Source organism: Apus apus, chromosome 1 (assembly GCF_020740795.1).
Source record: "Apus apus isolate bApuApu2 chromosome 1, bApuApu2.pri.cur, whole genome shotgun sequence".
Classification (NCBI taxonomy): Eukaryota; Metazoa; Chordata; class Aves; order Apodiformes; family Apodidae; genus Apus; species Apus apus.
The window spans coordinates 29994297-30013810 of NC_067282.1; the positions used below are offsets into that span (position 1 = coordinate 29994297).

The 19514-nt window shown below is 40.8% G+C and overlaps 1 protein-coding gene across 2 annotated transcripts; it reads left to right on the top strand.

Annotated features, from left to right (window-relative positions):
- Nucleotides 1-1534: 1534 nt before the first annotated feature.
- Nucleotides 1535-18957, top strand: CPB2 (carboxypeptidase B2). 2 transcript variants are annotated; one of them, XM_051607982.1, is made up of 11 exons: nucleotides 1535-1651; nucleotides 5536-5611; nucleotides 8212-8336; nucleotides 8428-8536; nucleotides 9061-9162; nucleotides 9725-9829; nucleotides 12414-12530; nucleotides 13495-13585; nucleotides 16392-16594; nucleotides 18422-18506; nucleotides 18634-18957. In XM_051607982.1, the coding sequence occupies exons 1-11, from the start codon at nucleotides 1581-1583 to the stop codon at nucleotides 18816-18818; spliced, it is 1269 nt and encodes a 422-aa protein (XP_051463942.1). In that variant the 5' UTR covers nucleotides 1535-1580; the 3' UTR covers nucleotides 18819-18957. The 2 variants fall into 2 exon arrangements, with proteins under 2 accessions (XP_051463942.1, XP_051463943.1); XM_051607983.1 differs by lacking the exon at nucleotides 12414-12530.
- The last annotated feature ends 557 nt before the right edge of the window (nucleotides 18958-19514 follow it).

A 19514-nucleotide genomic window follows, 5' to 3' on the forward strand; every position in this document is an offset into this window, starting at 1 on the left:
GATTTGGACCACTCTGGAACTGTTTTAGAGGAGGCTGATGGATGAAATCTGAATCCATGTTCCCTAATCTTAACTCCAGGGCTTGCTCCCAGGTGTTTTTCACCCAGTTGTATAGCTATAAACTGAAGCTACATATATTGCATCAGAAATTTCTGGAACAGGTTACCCAGGGAGGTGATGGAGGCCCCATCCCTGGAGACGTGCAAGGTCAGGCTTGACGGGGCTTTGAGCAGTCTGATCTAGTCCAAAAGGTTCCGGTGCACTGTGGGGGAAGGGGTGTGCGCACTAGATGACCTTTAGAGGTCCCTTCCAACCCCACACATTCTATGATCCTATGAAATAATTTAGTTTCCCCATTCATGCCTAGGTTCTGGGTCCCTGGTGTCCCCATTACATGTACATTGATTCACTTGTTAGTCCTCTTCAGGAATGAATTCCCTCTGGAATAAAACTATGTTGTGTTTCTTGGGGTCACTTATATCAGACAGTAGATTTTGTTCCCTCATTTTGCACCTATACAACATGCTCAGACAAGAGCTAACATAGGGTAAATCTGATACTGGAGGTGTAAATGAACAGTTCTACCCCCTGTCAGGCTGCCATTGGGGTGTTCTCTAACCAGTGCCATGCTGGGAGCTGTTATGTTGGTGCATGGAAGAAGAGGACTTGGACCATGATAATAAGCTATGTCCTAGCCAAGTTAGATTTACTGTTCAAGCACAGAATGCAGATGGAGATCATCTGCTCGGGACATGCCAAATTCATTGAGCTTTTCAGCATGTCCTATCAGGACAACTGCAGATAGAAATACGGGAGGCAAATATTGGGGCATACAAAAATTAACAATAATGAGATGAAAAGTCACTGGTACTTTTTCTTGAAAAGCTAACCCAGCACGACATATGGAAAATACATGGATCTCAGAACATCACAGAAAAGAAGCACCACAAGAAATCTGAAATCTTTAGGTGGATCGGGTGTTAACCAAAGAGGTTAGCTGTGAAAGATGGAGACCCAGTTGATGTGCTCCATTTTGAACTGGAGGATTGCCCTCAGAAGCAAGTAAGTATCATGTCCCATTTGCTCTTTGTTTTTTCTGCTAGCAAATACCAGCAAAATAAGCTTTCCGGCTCAGGGCTTTTCCATTTGGACTTAAAAATCTCACTCACACCTCTCCCATCCAGCTTCATGTTTGGCTGTGATATGATATAGGAGTTCTCAATGCAGAGTATGCTGCTGGATCTCTGTACGTATTAGAGGAACACGACAACTTAGTGCTTGGTGTTCTTTCTTATGTCTGTGGTTTGTAGCTGCAATGAAATGGCACAAACAAAAGTGACTTGTCAATATGTAAATGTCCAAAACGTATTTTATCCTTTCATAGATGGGTGACATCAATACAAGCAGGACCTCCCCAGGGAGCTCTGTCACATTGACTTAGCCAACAGGAGCTTGAGGTTGAGGTGAGACACAGTATTAAATTTTAACCACTCTTCAAATAACATTTTTTAAATCAATAACGTGGGTCCTGAACCCTCAGCTTTCCAATTGCATTTGGTTTCACTGTGGATACTGTGAAGATGAAGTTTTACCTGCTCTTTTTTTCCCTATTTATATGGATTCAAGAGAAGCATGTCTTCACTCTTCCAAGGTAAATAAATATCTGCCAGTGCTTTTGGGCCTTTAGTGTGTGGTGAGTGGGACAGGGAAATACTGAGGCAAAATAAGTCCAAGCTGCATACGAAAACGTTTGGCAAAGGTTGACATTTATTTATTGCCCTTGTAATTGGATATGTGGTTCAATTTAACATATAGATGGTGGAGGAAATGAAATTATTCTGTCTTCTTTGCATCCATAAATCCTATGTTTTTAATCATATTAAAACTATTCTTTTTGGTCTAAGTGTGAATCAATTCTGTTCATTCAGTGCTTTTGAATGCCAATAAAGGGCATTCTAAAACTTAATGGGAAAAAATAATTTGCTTCATTTGCCTTAAAACAAGATCTTAAATGAATTACTTCTTGAGGTAGAAAGAGAAACCATTTCAGAAAGTGCTAACAATCTGTTTTCTTTCTAAAGCAGCTTTTATGATTGTTTGCCAAGTCATAAATCATTTTTGAATAACCATTTGGTATTTGTACAATGTTTCAGAAGAAGCTTTATTGTTACCTATCCATAAAATTCAGAAATGCCCTGAAACCAAATAATTTCTTAAAACACGAAGAACATATGTCAGAGATGAAGACAGGCAAAGTGTTTTTATTTTCTCCATGTACCAGTCATTTAAAAACCTGAAATGTTTTAATAGGTAGAATGAAAAGGATAAGCCCCTCATGTGGTGATATTAAGCAAGCTGAATAACCTACAGGAACCATGATTAAACACAGCCTGCTCCCTGGACTGAAATACCTACACAAATTTTAGTGAATTATGTCTCACAGCCCTTCTGCACCTATGCACCACACACCAGCAGCAGACCTGTGACAGGTGAACACCATTGAGTTCCTGCCTCAATAAGAGGATTGCTCATCTCCATTTGGGTTGTAATCCTGCTTTGTTGTGGATTGCTATGGAGGTGTGAGGGTTCCAGTAGGGGGACAGTTCAGCAAGTTTGCAGGTGAATTCACTGGAGCAATATTGTTCTGTGCCAGCTGAAGGTTCATTTATTTCATGCTTAAATAAAAGACTGAATGTCTAACCCTTACACAACAATATGGCATTTCCCACTAGAAAAGCAGAAGTCTAATCCTCCCAGTCCCAGTTATGAAAATGGCTAAGATAATGAAATTTTAAAGGTGATACATTGTATCTGACATTTATTTCAGTGCTAGTGTTGGAGGATTTATTGGTCATGTATTACTGTATCTGGACCTCTAAAAAAACCCACTGAATACTGTGAGACTTGTGAAAGAGCTGATGGCCCTGGAAAGATGCCTAGCTCACTTGTCAGGAAAGGACAAGGTTGGTGGCTGTTGGGAAGCCAGCAAGGTGGGAGAAAAGAGATATCACAGACAGATATTTGTGCTCCAGAAAGATTCATAGTATACATGGTCCAGGAGGACAGGAGAAGCTGCTGGAGAGAATCAGGGAGGCCTGTCTTCCAGAGATGTTAGCCAGAAAGAACATGCAAGGTTTAAGAAAGCCAGGCTATGAGGATGGGGAGACACATCCATGCTGATGCCTTGTTTCTGTCAGCCTGTGTGATCTGTGGTGCTGATGACCTTCCTAGTGTTTGAGAAATGCAATGGAGAGGAGAGGTGAAGAGACTGTCACTGACTGACATTGGTTTATGTCTACCCATGAGATGATGGCCAGAGCCCCTGGATACGATTCATCAGACTACATTGCACAGTTCTGCATAGGAACAAGTCCCCTTCATCTTCCTGTACAGCTTGTGGAGAAAAATATGTGTACCTAGGTTATAATTAATTCCAATTTAGTAAACACATGTGAATTAGCCTAGGTAAAACAGACCCTGGAAGTACCTGCTTCTTTATTAAGAGACTGACTAGCTCAGAAGAAGACATCAAAACCATCTGAAATAAACTATACTGCATCCCACTCACTCTGTCATAGCTACAGGGTAAGACCTAAGCATTACAGTGTGGGGATGGCAGCTGGACTTCTACTTACCTTGAATTAAAAGGGAGAGAAAAAAGAGATGGAGGACAGGTGCGGTCTAGTGGGAATCTGGTAGAAAGTTGGAGGAAGGGAAGCAGAGCATGAGGACAGAAAGTGAAAGAGGTGTGTTCAGGATTAACATGTCCAGCTGTACCAGGGCTGTAGGCAGAACAAAGCTGAGGCAAACGGTTGTTTCTGAGGTTGGTATCAAGGCAATAATTAGAGCTTTTGTCTAGGTGCATTCTAGCAGGATTGGAGCAGAAGACAGATGAAAGAGGGTATAATGCCAAATCAAAGCAGAGGAACTGAGAAGCCCAACAACTACAATTGCAGCTGCTAATACTTCTTACATTAAACATGACAACAGGAGCAAGAGCAGAGCTCAGATCAGCTTGTTCATTGTATTCAGGTCCCACCAACGAGAGCTCTAGAGAAATTGCTGCTAGCTACCACTTGCCTTGTACTTACCATACTCAGCTGAATTACCTGCGCAACAGACAGTGGGGTACAAGTACACACCAGCTTCCTCATTACAGCACTCTCAGGCTCTGCAAATCATAGGATGAAACCAGATGCAGCTGCCCTTTCCTGGTCTTCCCTGTAAAGAGACTCCTTCAGATACAAGAAGACAAATTTACTTTTAAAGTGGCCCCAAACGGAAGTTTTGGAGTGCATTTCCCTAAAGAGACAGGCAACCTGCCAGCCCCGCCTACCCCTGATTGCTTGTTGATGCTCTGTCAAATGATGGTGGGGGCAGAAACAGGGCTGGCGCGTTGTTGGCTCTGCATGAGAAACAACAGTGATTACTTGGAGCCTGGCTAAAAGTAGAAAAGATTAATCGCCTGGTTGCCATATGTTGTCAGGTCTCTGCTTGAAATCAGTCACAACAACAAGTTGTGACAATCAGGTTATGCAGTTTGAAAACACAAGTTCTGAGAGGTCTGCCTGTTTTCTTTGCAGGACAGGCTTTGCAGGCAGGAGGGCTGGCAGGCACTTCTGCAGTGTCTGGCTTATGCTCTGACACTAACTCCACACAATTAGAGGGCTGAAAGCCACCTACAGCCCAGAAAATGGAAAGAAGAGTCTGACATTCCCATGAATCTCCTCCTTCTACACACACACATTATTGTAATTTTGTATCAAATGCATTTTGAACTACATGGCTCACAGGGAACTGCAGATTTGGGCTGGATTTGCCATGCAAAGTGGTATTTTTTCTTTCCAGAAAGTGATTTTCACTTTTGTCACTGATGGTGGGGTTGAGCATGGAGGAGCTGGGAAACACTACCTCGTGCACAGTGTGTCTGGACCACCGGCTTCAGGCAGAAGGGGAATATAAGTTACTAGGCAAAGAGGGAGACGACTGTGGTATAGACCAACTGAAACCATGCCTGGCAGAGGGACAGAAATTAGAAGATCAGCGAAACTGGACTGCAGTAGGATGATGGTAGTAGCCTCTGCACATCTACTAAACATCTTGCTTGGCTTTTGCAGGAGGCTGGGAGGTCTCAAGTCTCTCCTGAACAGTGACTGAGACCAAGGAACTCTGGGGAGAACAGGAGTACGGTCTTCCTGTTCCAGGCTAGTTTTTCACTTGTGCTGCTGCATGCTGGATCAGCTGGGGCTAGTAGCCCCTGTGCTGGTGTCAGCAGCTCTTGTGCTGGTGCTAGCTCTCAGGAGCAATCTCCAAGTCCAGCAGTTTATACTGGCTACTAAATTCCTCCACCACTTTTTTCACGTTTTACCGATTGGCAGAAGCAGAGGCTGGAATGGGGCTCAGCATCTTCACTACTGAATCTTCTTTGAGTTCATGGCAGTCAAGACGAGAAATGCCAAGCCTGCTTTTCTACTTTTGTGTGACCTAGGGTAGTTCCAAGTATTTGTGCTATACCTAAATACCCTTGTTTTTCAGGGATGAAGTTTTGTGGGCTCTCCCACAAACAGACGAACAGGTTGAAGCCCTTCAGGATTTACTGAACACCACTGAGGTAAACAGTTCCCTCTGTCTCTATGGTCTCCAGTCCAAATTCTTCCCTCAAGTGCACTAATACTGCTTCTACCCCTAGAGGAAGATTTAGCCCACATGAATTCATTTGTTCTAATTGAGCAACTCAGCAAATGCTTGGTTTTCATTGCTCCACTACCTTCTGATTTACATGAGGAGAGCCTCCTCCATAATGTTGTAGTAGTGCACTATATCAGAGCTCAGAGTTCTGCAATCGATTTTGTGTACTAAGAAACTGCAAAACTGGCAAAGCACCAACACACAGTAAGTAGAAGCACTTTGCCACAGAACCTCAGCACTTCAGAGCAATACAATCTTGACCTATATGACTTGTACAACTTTGAAGACCAGGACTGCACTTCTGTGGTATTTTTCCTAAGGCAGCATTTAGAAGATAAAAACCTCTTAAGCAATGCTTCTTTTTTCAATCGCTTCTATCTGTCATTAGAGAGTAATTAATTAAAATAAGGCACCTCTTCCTCTTCAAATGCATTTTCCCAACAATACACAGTTTGAAGCCAACACTTGGCAACAAATGTGTAACTATTCCCTCTACCAGCATAATTTACAAGATGATTGAGGATGTGCCCCAGATGACTGAGAGCTTCTAACAGTGACTATGCTCAGCCTGTAGCTGGCTCCTATTAATTTTCTGTTCATCTCAAAACCCTACTAGTCTTCTGCTGTCCCTCCTAACACCTTCTGAACCTTCTCCTCAATACACACAAACCTTGATAACTTTCCTTGCTCTTTTCCACCTCCACATGTGGACTCATATATCTATTTCCTTTGCTGCACCAAAATTAGCCTCCCCTCCTCCATCTTTTCCTCAGCACTGTCCTTCTTCACTCTCATGTGCACAGGAACCCCAGAAAGCCATGAAGAACAACTGCAACACATTAAGTGCAGAGACAGCCAGTTATGTGAATATGCAAACTGAATATTTTTCAAGGTTTATAAACTGTCTGTTTTTTTTTTTCCATGGCTATGAATTGGGCAAGTTATAAGAAGAAAAAGGAAAGGGAATGGGAGAAGGAATGGGAAAGGGAAGACACAAGTGGTCCCTCCCAAGATATTTTAATGGTTACAATCTAGCAAAAAAGAAGCAATTGAAAACTAGCATCTTACAAGAACTCCTAATTTTAGGCTAATTATAGGTGCTACTCCAGCAAAAGCTGGAAAGCAAAAACCTAAAACAAAGGAAAAGCTTTGTTCTTATAGCACACACATTGCATGAAGCATCCATCAGAAGACCCAGATACAGGAACAACAACAACAGATCTGTTACAGTGGCAATGCTGACTATTGCTGAGGATGGGTAAAGAGACCAATAATCACACACATTATTAAAGCTTCCCATCTATTTCCATTCATTGCTCTTCTGACACTTCAACTCCATCTATCCAGACTTCCTTAGTTTTTCTTATTCTGAATGCCTATACCAAAGAGAAATTAAATCTGAATTGGTGCACTTTGGTGCAGACATCAGGCTAGCAACAGAGAAATCAGTGGTGGGGAGCTAACCATTCAGCATGCTTCTTTGAGTTTTCCCAAAAAATGTTCAGCCATGCCATGCTGTCACTACCCTGCCAATAATGCCTTAGGTGGCTATACAGAGACTAGCTCAGCCATTTGTATAGCACCTTGTAGTAATATGCCCACTGCCCAAATACTCTACCATTTATTGTTCCAAAGTCTTGATTAAAAGTGTGGAAGAGTTTTCTGTATGATTTTGCAGACACATTCTCTCTGAGAAATGAGTGAGGTAAACAGTTGACAGCTGACACTCACCTGCAAACATGGTGCCCTAAGTTGAATATTCCTGGTGCAACTGCACCAGAAAGGAAAAAAAAAAACAAACCCTATTGTCTGGCAACTCTATGCTGTATCTCTAAAAAAACGCATCCAAGAATTATGCTGACCTTTTTCACACTGGAAATTCATGCCTGGTTTTCTGCCCACTGTCACCCCTAAATGTTTTGGTATTATTGCTTCTAAACTTTCAGTGTTTTATTGAGTATGTTGGCTTCTGATTCTATTACTGTAAAAGATTTAATTTTTCCAAGAAGAATCTCATTTTTTTATTTTCCTTCAATTTCTAATCTCTGTATTTCTGCTTCAACTTGACTTATATTCAAACCCCTTCTGGAATTTATTTCCTCCCTGATCAAAGTAATCAGTGAATACAATAACTGCAAAGACTGGTCTGATCTTCATTAATTCTCCAAATACCCTCAGGGAAAATAACTCCCAGCAGACTTGAAAATGTGTAACATAATAAACAGCTAAACACATCTATTATACTAGAAATACTATCTCAGAAAAGGTTATGTTCCTGTCTGTGTCCTTGATTTATGAATTTATGTGCAGAAGTCATTATAAACACCCCTTAAATATAAACGTTTCGTTTCCAGCCATAGCAGATTGCTACAGCACAACACAGGGAATATTACACTGCTCGTTACAAGTAGTCTCTTAAATTGAAAACATATGCTTTGATTATTTTCGAAATACTTATTAAATGTGTGGGGTTTTTTCCTTCCTTGTTGAAAAAAAAAAAAAATTATTTTTGAAACTCTGCAGGTCATTCTCTGGCAACCTGTTGTGGTTGAAAACATCGAGAGGGACAGAGAAATCCACTTCTATGTCCGAGCATCCAGCATAACCAGCATAAAAGGTCAGTTAAGGCAACTGGCCATCCAACACAAGTACGTATTTTTTATTTCTTGCCACGAATGTTTCTGTAGAGTTGTTTGTCGTTTATTGAACAGGAGGTTGTGCTGTTTCTTTGTTATTCAGAGTCTTGATGGGAGACATTCAAGGACTTATTGAAAAACAGACGATCAATGACACAGCCAGCCCACGCAGCTCTTCATCCTATTATGAATACTACCATTCGTTGAAAGAAGTAAGATTTTTTTTGTTGCAGTCCTCTGTAGATTCAAGGGCTAAAATCTGAGAATGGAGATATGGAAAGAAACCTACAGGTAAACAATTACCATTGTATTGCTCAACCACTGAGAGTTTCATTTACTGTAAGGCCTTCATAGAGATAGAACAAAGCAACAGGCAAAATCTCTCATGCATGTATTGTCTTATATTGCCACTCAAATGCAGCCAACACAGAAGAAAAATAAAGTTGCAAAACAACATAGAAATACTTATAACATGAAACTAAAAATAATTTAACCAAACAGAACTAAAGGGGAATTTCAGGGCTATACTGGGACTGTGTTGTGTCTGTATCTTACTGTTTATTTTAAGATAAATTAGAGTCAGGCAAGTGGTAAGTGGTCTGAATATCTCGTGTTTCTTTCCCATCAGCTAGAGAAGCAGGATTTGGGGAGAAAGAATGAATTTAAGTTTAGACCACTTTCAGGGATGAAAGAAAATAATATGGAGAAAATCTATTTACTAACTTCATCCTTGCAGATATATTACTGGATGGAAGATATAGTAAAAGTCCATTCTGACCTGCTCCAGAAAATATACATTGGATCATCATATGAAAAACGACCACTTTATGTTCTGAAGGTACAGCCATGACTTTCTACAAAATCTTTCCAAGTACTAATGTAAGCGAGTGATGGGGTTTGGCCAGAACACTTTCTTAAATCTATGCTTATATGCATGTTTTGGTGTTTTTATGAAGTTTCTTAAGTCCTCCCAGTAAGGTGCGTTACCTTTGCAAAGGCATTTGACCACATTGTGTTCCTTCTTGGGTCATAACAAAGCTATCATGATCATCTAGGCCATCACCTAATTGCATGAAATACTAGCACGGATGACACCCTCCTCTGTTCACTGTGAAGCCAATCTAGTGTATTGCCTTGCATAGCTGGTGGTATAATCTCTTGACCTCAGGTCTTGCTGCAGTCCTGGTGTTTATGTCACGAGCTTGCTGCAAGTGGTGTGAATATGGCTCTTGGACTGCATGCAAACGTGACTGGGAGGAGTACCCTGGCCCAGGATAAATCTAAGCTCTCCCTGCAAGACAGATGCTTCTTCTTCCATCATAGTTAGCCTTCTCACTTCAACTTTTATGTGGTACACTTCACACAGGCAACGTTGTAATACAATTTCTCTTTTTTGTCAGCTTTCCAAAAGCCAGGAAAAATCAAAAAATGCCATATGGATTGACTGTGGTATCCATGCAAGAGAATGGATTTCTCCTGCTTTTTGCATGTGGTTCATAGGCCATGTGAGTAGATAATCACATCCAATTACCTTTTTCAAAGCAAAGCAAAAAATCCTGATGCCATTTACCTTCTCTGTCCAATTGCACTTTAAGCTCCATCAAGTCTTGATCCATTTACTTCCACAACACTGGCACATGAGACTTGTGTCTGAGCTGCACAAGTAACAGTGAGCGTGTGGGCGTGTCTGTGTGTGTCAGCAGATGGAGGGGGGGGTGTGGGAGAGACAGACAGTCATACGGATCGAATTGAAAAGAGCTCAGATGTATTCTCAAGTATGAAAGAAACTTCCAAATATGTGCAAAAAATTCAAAGGAGACATTTATAATTATGAATGGTCAGTGATGGAGAGGGCCTGCCAGGAAAAGCAAGTATTTGGTAATCAACTAGGGTTATGCCCATACTGCCATACGAACCCAAGGAAGGACCTTGGCTCTGGGTCAGGTAGCACACAGTGGCTCATGCCCATATTACTCCAACTGGCACTGCCTGGAGTAGATCAGAGGACACAAAGAGTGAGCTCAAGCTGTCCTACTGCCTTTAATTCTTCTCTGCATGCTTTCCTAGAGCAACAGGTACCCCACGCTTGCCTGCTCCAGGCATGGGATAATTCCACACCAGTGAGTGCACCAGTAATCTTAGCTTAGCACTTGCTGGGATGTGTCACCTTCTGCTGTGCTTGCTGCTATGACTCTTTGGTCTCCTCCCTCTGCATTTTTTATTTGTGATCCTGCTTTTTTATGTATCTGCCTCATTCAGAGAATGAGGCCACACAAGCCCCCTTCTTCTGAAGGTACCATTTCTGCTAGAGACACCCTCATTTCAGACCTCCAGAACATGACCAACAACTGCCAGCCACTTGCATAGTTCCAGTTCATGAAAACCAATTAATCACTGATGTGATGAGGCTGTAGTATCTGCTTAGTTCAACTTGCCTTGACATGTCAGCGCAGACCAATGGTCACACCTGATCTTTAGTATGTTTAATATCTATATTGCTCAGGATAGTGAACAAAGGTACACCAAAAGACACAACATCCATGGTTTACACCCGGATCTTAACAAATGTTGCATTCATCTCTTCTTGGTGTTTTTGAACTTAAGACATCTCTGTTCCACTCATCATGCTGAGCTGCTGGTCTAGTTCCTAATACAAACCAGGAAAAGGCTCCTAAGGCCTTTGTGGTCTACACAAGGTTGCCCAGCTTGCTTAGTTAATGTCCTGAGATAATACTTATTTATACTCTTTCACAAACACACAGTTAACAGTAAAAACAAGTTAGATGTGATTGAGACTTCATGATCAGCAGTACAGTAGCCACAGAAATAACACAGATGAGTCCTTGAAACATCAATTGTAGTTTGGCTGTGATGGAACTAAATAATGATGATAATAATAATAATAACAACAGTATGAAGAAATGTGTTTATTTCTGCCCTCAGTCACAATTATAAAACCTCAATGACTACAACATTTGAAAGGAGATTGCAGGAATTAGGGACAGATACAACTGAATGTAACTTGTGGCCCACTGATAATCCCAGCCTTCAAGGTTCCCTTGGAGAGAAATGCATTTGCCCTTTTCGTGCTGCTCCAAATAATGATCAGCTGTGCTGTCACTTTGCCAGTGACATGTCCCTGCAGCATTTTCCAGAAGCAAGAAGCTGAATATTTAGGGTGACCAGCCCCTCAATATAATTTATGCGGTTTAAATTCAAATTATATTTCTGTATAACTTCACGGAGTAATCTTTTAAAATCTGACATTAATACACACCTGCACACACACATTAAAATTATTAGCTCTCTCTAGCAAATCATAGGATTTTTTACAATTAGCCCACTCTTTAATTTTGTTGTAGGAAGACTGATATTTCTCATTTAGTCAGAGAAAGTTCATTGCCCAAGGAAAACTAAGAAATGAAAATGAAAGAAGGTGGTTTAAGTAAAGCATAAAGGAAAAAAAAAAGAGGACATTATTAAAGACTTGGTCTATTCTAATAGTAACAAAAACACTTATCTAGGTTAAAATCTCTGCCAGTGTTGTTGATCAGCAACCAGGTTAGGTATCACTAAAGCCTTCAAAAGAGGCTGTGAGGCACAATTAGTAATGCAGCTCTTACTGGCTCTTGGTATCCAAGTGAATCGAGCTCAAAATGCAACCAGAAGAAATACTGCTATGTACAGCAGCTATTTGAAATGTTACTTGTTCTTTTTCAGCTTGCTTTATTTTATGCTACTTATGTGGTGTTTTGGGTGGGAGGGCAGGTTCATCTCATTTACACAAGCAGCAAGAGCTCAAACCTTCCTATTAGTAGGCTTCAACTCTATCTCGTGAACATCCTTTAGCAATAAGGGACTGCAGTGCATCTGATTGCATCCAATCGATTCCAACCCCCTTCCTGGCGCTTGTAACTAAAGAGCTACTTTGCTCTTCCATAATTTTTGTGATGTGATGCACCTCTACCACGATATAGAATGGTCTGATAATTGCACAGTTATTTTACATACACCGTCAGATGCCATTCTAGGAAGATAAGAAAACTACTATTATGAATATATTTAATAAGTTTCCCCTGTGCTTTCTAGGCAATCCATGTGCGTGAGAGAGATCAAACCATGACAACACTTTTGGAGCACTTTGATTTCTACGTCATGCCTGTGATCAACGTGGATGGCTATGAGTACACATGGAGCCATCCCTCTGTATGTAGAACTTTTTTGACAGGCTGTGCCTCATATTGATGTGCTCCTTATGGGAACTGTCAGTGTGTGAGCTTAGGGCATAATTTCCACTCTGGAACTACATGTCCCGAGCTCTTAATCTGTTTTTGGAATTTCTGCATCTCTGTCCTATTTAAACCACAACAACTATTGCAACTAATTGGCATCTGACCCACAGTAACTTTCTGTCTTCCAAGATGCTGGAAATGCATTTGGAAATCACAGAATCTCATCCTAGGACTTTAGCACTTCCAGATGTCAGGGAATGCCTGTGGCAAGCTTACAAATAAGGGCACAATCCAGTACAAGTTGAAGAGTGTGCTGCATCAGAGAGAGCACAGCAAATAATTCACTACTTCCTCCTGTGAGGCAGCCACATTCTCTGAGCAATTTTTGTTTGAGATAAATGAAGGTACAACAGGTACCTTTTGTCCAGGATTTTATCTATTGGTTGGAAATTATGATTCATTGAGATGGTTCTTCAATTTTTTTCAACTCAAGTTAAAAAAAAAAATCAACCTCCTCCACACTTTTACTCATTCACTCTTCAACTCAGCCTGGCTCATATTTGGATGACTACGCATATACACCTCAACTGCTGCACACCAAATTTTCCAGCTTTCCACATGCGGTCAGCAAGACCTACAGAAAGGTTGGATTTGGATCCCTGAACTCACATACCTGGCCAAATATGTCTTCTCCCCTCCTTTCACAGTCCAAATCCACTGAAATTAGCCTGGATGTGACCCATTCTTATCCTACCCAGCATCTGCCCTCAGTGCCGATCAGATTACATTTTTATAATCTTTCTTGGTCTTTTGCTTCTTCACTGGCACATGACCCACAGAGGCACTAAGTGGGAAGTCCCATTTAACTAACCAGTGAGATGGTGTATCATTTTTCTCAGCTCTTTCCCTCAACACGGCTTGTGTGTCTCTCTTCATAGAACCGGCTGTGGAGAAAGAGCCGCTCATCGCACGGTAACAGCAAGTGCATCGGTACCGACATGAACAGGAATTTCGATGCTCACTGGTGTGGTATGACACAGTTTCCTATCATACCCCTGCCTTACTTTTAGCCTTTAAAATATTTACTTTGAAAACATTTTCCTTTATCATTTTACAACGTTGGTACAAAGACAAATGCCGCTGAATATGTGATAAGAACCAGTGAACACTTACCCAGCTTCTCCAGCCTAAATACAGAGTCACAGAGATACTTGAGATACTTTTTGTTGATTTTTCCTCCCAAGGAAGTCCTCCACACCAGGGGCTAACCTCTTCCCAGCACAAGGGCAAGAGAGAGAGGGACCGGGGATGCTGGATCCTGGCAATTGCATCACACCACGACACACAAGGCACAGGCTGTTTGGGGAAGAAGGAAAGAAGGCACAGGTGGCCCTTTCCATGTCACCCAGTGCCTGTTGCACCACCCAGTTGAGTAGATGCTCCACTGTGTTGTATGAACTGGTCACTTTAGTCATCCTTCAGTAATGCCTAGCTGACCAAGATTTCTTGGCTCTCTGTTTGCTGTCAAGGCTTTATCACATTTACTTACTGGCAGGCACTTCAGTACTTGACAGGTTTTTAATAGTCCGCAGAATAACTATTTTTTAAATGTTACCTTATAGCTCAGATCTGGCTTCACTCAGTGCTGACACTAGAGTCTGGTGTGACTTTGAGTCATTTTAGCCCATTGCTAAAACTGGCAATAAAGATGTTCGTTTAGGATCCATGGCTATTACACAGAAAAAAAAAAAAAATGAAGAAGGGGACCAACTGCATAAATTTAAAAGTGATATTCAGTGTGTCATGAAAACACAAAAAAATATGTCATAAAAACACAACTTGGAGAAGTCTGAAGAAATAACAGCAAAAGACCTATGTGATACAGATACTAGTTTCAGGGGAGGGTTATGTAATGTAACACATTTAACTTGCCAAGCACATTTGACAGTGAACAACTTCTGAGGTGGAGAAATTATTCTTTTTGACAAAGAGCAGAAAAATACAGATAGACTCACAGAATCGTTATGGTTGGAAAGGATCTCTGAGATCACTGAGTCCAACCATCAACACAAAAAAACCCAAACAAACACAACCACCCACACTCCACAAAAAAACACCTACAAAAACCCCCTACAATCCATCATGTCCACTAGAGCATGCCCTGAATGCCACATCTACACATTTCTTGAATACCTCCAACAATGGTGACTCAACCACTTCTCTGGGTAACATGTTCCAGTGCCTGACCACTCTTTCAGTAAAGAAATTCTTCCTAGTATCCAATTCAAACCTCCCCTGCTGCAATTTCAGGCCATGTCCTCTGGTCCTGTCATTATTCACTTGGGAGAAGAAGCCAACACCCACCTCCCTACAGCCTCCTTTCAGGTAGCTGTAGAGGGCAAGGAGGTCTCCTCTCAGCCTTCTCTTCTCCATACTAAACATACCAAGTTTCCTCAGCTGCCTCTAGTATGACTTGTTCTCTACACCCTTCACCACCTTAGTAGCTCTCCTCAGGACCTGCTCCAGCACCCCAGTGTCCTTCCTGTAGTGAGAGGCCCAGACCTGAACACAGTGCTTGAGGTGCAGTCTCACCAGTGCTGAGTACAGGGGACCAGCTGCCAACTAGATTTGACCTCATTTACCACAACTCTCTGGTCTTGGCCACCCAGTCAGTTTTTTACCCAGATCTTCCAGGCCCTGTGTCTCTGTTGGCACCTCTCCCCCATAGTCTGCCCTCTTCATTATATATTTCTGCCTCCTCTGCTGTGTCATTCAAGGGTGTGGATCACCTGAAGATTTATTTTCAGTCATTGATGTGGAACAGTTGAAAACATGAAAATACACATTTATTCTAACATGGACAGCCAGAGATCACCGAATTGCCCAGTCCTTCTATCTATCACAGGTAAATCTCACCCGAATACACCCACAAAAAGCCTTGCAACTTTTACTTAACTAGAGCACATATGTATATATCAAAATGAATTGGTTTCATGGTCCAGATATTTTCCCCCTATTTTGTGGCATGCTATAGATCTTCCCTAGATATCATTGGCATCAGAAGACATTTCCTCCCTCCTGTACCATATGACAACAGCTTGCCTTGCTTCTACGGGGCTGCTACTCTGCAGATGTGCTGATATTATTATTCCTAGAAGATGGACATCTGTTAAAGTGTCCCAGTGCCTGGGAATGAAGAAGGCCATGTGGGTTTTGAAGTACTCAGTGAGCTTTATTCCTGCATAAGATTTAAGGATAATGTCCACTTACAACACATTTACATTTACAAAATGTATTAAAACATGAAGAGCTAACATTTAACACTAAGGATCCTGGCTGCTTATACAAAATTATTTGGCCTTATTCCGAAGATAACAAAAATGGTGAAACATATTTGTGTCCCCGGTAGCTCGTTCCAGTGCCTAGTCTTCCTCACTCTTAATAACCTGGTACACTATTTTCAATTTGATTGGTATTACTCCAGTTTCCAGTTGGCAGCTGGCTTTCCCCTGAGATAATCAATTAGAAGTTTGTTAGGTTTTTTTTCTGTAGCACTTCTAGACTTTAAGAGGGGATCTCACAGTCTTGTTCTTGATGAATTTAAATGGAGTATTTTCATCTTCTCTGAGACTTTTGAATGACTTTTTCTCTTCTCATCTTCTCCGTTTTCTTTCCAAGAGTATAGTGAGAAATCCTAATAGGCTCACACTGATTTCTTCTCATGGCAGAGTCCATGGTTTCTTGTGTATCAGCATCATGCTCTGCTCTCTCATTAGACAAGCAGAAAAGCAGAAGGGAAGAAGCTAAGCAGTAACCTTGTGCATTCTTGTTACAGGGCAAGGAGCATCTCCCAATGAATGTCACGAGATATACTGTGGACCCTACCCAGAGTCTGAACCTGAAGTGAAAGCAGTGGCTCGCTTTATCAGAGATCACAAAGACAGCATTAAAGCATACATAACCATGCACTCTTACTCCCAGTTGGTATTGTTTCCATATTCTTACACTAGGGACAAAAGTAAAGATCATGATGAGCTGGTAAGTCTTCCCATCTCTTTAAGCTTCACATTTATTTCAGAACTTCTTACCCTTCTTGGTTAGGCTTGTAATGAGGGAGTCACAGAGTGTTGAAGATCAAGAATTAGGAAATGAGATTTCTCCTGATGTTCTTGAGAACTCAAAGAAGTCTGGGCTGGTCTAGAATAGCAGCATCTTCTGAACACTATGGAAAAATTAAAATAGTTATTCCAGATTGATCCATCATCAAAGTCTCATACTTCGAAGCAGCTGCTAAAAGAACTGAATCTTGGTGTTTTGGACACCTCGCAAAGATATTTGTGCAAATTCTTTATTATGTTGTATGGTTTTCATAAACTCTGAAATTACCTGGGTTTGTAACTGAAAAATACCCCCCACATACCTAAGCAAAGGAGTATTCTGGTGGACACTTGCTATTTTTATTAAAGTGTTTTGCTATTTCTGATTTGTTATTTAAAATGGCCCTAGCGGCAGGATGGAAAACATATCCTGCTTATGTAGAGTTTTACATTCTTGAGCCACCATACTACACAGTAAAAACTTTCCCAGAAGACAGAGAGTTTGAAATAGAAAAAGACTGCATTTGTGTGTGTGGATCTGTAAAGAATATCCAGGCTAAAATGGGATTTGCTAATACACAGTAATGAAGCCGTAAGAGTAGGTGGACAGCTTAGTAGTATTTTTCTCATGTAAAGACATCAAATCCCCTAGAGCAAGGAATTCCCGCTCCTGCACTTCCTAGCCCACTTTTGCTGTTTCCTAAGCTCCAAGTGATGAGACAAGAAATTATTTTACTTGCAGTAGAGGCTCCTGCCTAGGGGTAAGAAAGGAGCAGAAATCTTGTAAAGGACCAAAAAAAGCAGGTTTGCAGGCTTTGGGATTGGCCATATGGGAAGACAACACATGTCTGAGGTGGAAAGGTCATTTAATAACTCACAAGGCACAAGGACAAGAGAGTTTTAAAAGACATAGGATTGGCATTTGCACACACTGCTGTAATTTTTACTGCTTTTCAACCTCATGCATCTCCCATGTGACTTAACATATTTTATTTTAAAAAATTGTATTAAAAAAATAAATCAGAAAGTAAGTGTTGTACAGTTAAGGGGACTGCATAATGTACACAATTAATGCATTGGAAGCATCCTACTTCATTAGACAAAACCCCAGACAGTCCAATATAGCATTTCCATCGGTAACTAGTGTCAGCATGTTCAGAAGAAGAAAAGAAAAAGAAATCCAGTAATGCAAATACAGAACCAACTACACCCAAACAACATTATGTTCTAACACTGTCTTAGTTACTGTTCGATTTCCTGAGACAAACTATTTTATATACCTCTCTAAAAAAATGCATTTGTGAGTGAACAATACTAATGCATTTGTGACTCCTTCCCTAGAAAGCAGAAAGAGATGCACTAATTCTGAACATTTAAGTCTTCTTCACGGCTTGCAAGTAGAATTCCCTCAATGCAAATCTTCTTCTGCTGTTTTTGTCAATCCTACATACATCAACAGTGACTTAAATACTGTGGTGGAAAAGGAAAAACACGAGACAAGAGGGAACCAGTGGTTTGATGACAGCTCGTTGCCTGAAGTGGGTGGCAAGGTCCTGTCTATACATTTTATCTAGCTATAGCAGAAATGCAACCTGTAGCATAAGCATATGCTGAAAATTTAAACCACCTTCTGTGGGTTTTCTAGAGCCTTTTGTATGTGTATTTAAGTAATACAAGTTCCAGAGCACAGTGTAAATAAATCCTGACCGAATACATACACAGTATTATCACAACACTACAAAGTTAATAATGTTTTGTTTAATTTTAGGAAAGTCTGGCAAAGAAAGCAGCTAAAGCCATTAAAAGGACAACAAATAAGATTTACAGACTTGGTGCTGGTGCACAAACAATTTGTAAGTATGACTTTTAACACAACAGGCACGATAGCACATCCTTGCTAGCATCAGAAGCCAGCTTTTGAACAGGAAAACAAAGTTCTGGTTTCAGGTAACTCTTAACTATTTTCCTTTCCACACTCAGATTTAGCTCCTGGAGGGTCAGACGACTGGGCTTATGATCTTGGCATTAAATACTCTTTTACCATCGAGCTTCGGGACACAGGAACATACGGGTTTTTGCTTCCTCCTAGAGAAATTAAACCAACTTGCTTAGAAGCACTTTCTGCTGTCAAAGAGATAGCTCAACATGTTCTTCAAAATTTGTGATGTTGAATATAATTTATTTCAGCATGACTACATTTAGTTGACTTAAATAATAATTATAAAAGCTTGCTGGTTTATTAAAATTATTTATACATAGGCAAACAAAAAATAATAAAAGGATGACTGCACACCCTATACATAATTTTAGAATCCATCAAGTTTTTCCAATTGCATTTATATATCTATACAACAGTAGTTCAGTGCAGCTTCCTATGAGGACAAAACCACAGATGGCAACAGTGCTGCCAATATATTTTTCCAGCACTTAATACCCAAATACACATTAAAAACCTTCATGGAATAAACTCTGGCACCTAGAGGTGTTGGTCCATTACAATCCCTGTAAGAAAGGCTCTCAGACTGTGTAAGGTATCACTTAAAATGTTCTTTTTTAGAGATAACACAATAAGGGGAAAATAGCATAGATAATCCTATGTTCTTCTAGATTGTGGGAACCTCAGGTGGTGCAACATCAAACAGAACTCTGATTGACATGTGGCATGCTGGGTAGACTCTATCCATTGAAGAAATCCCCCCATTTCAGTCACTTGAGCTCTTGCAGGATTTCCTTACAAGAAGATAACTCTATTCATCATTTCCATTGTCAAACAGAAATTATGTTAACGTAATAACTTCTTACTGCAAGTTCAGATAAAGGCAAGAACACACAGGTGGCCAAATCAATAATAAGTGGCAGCT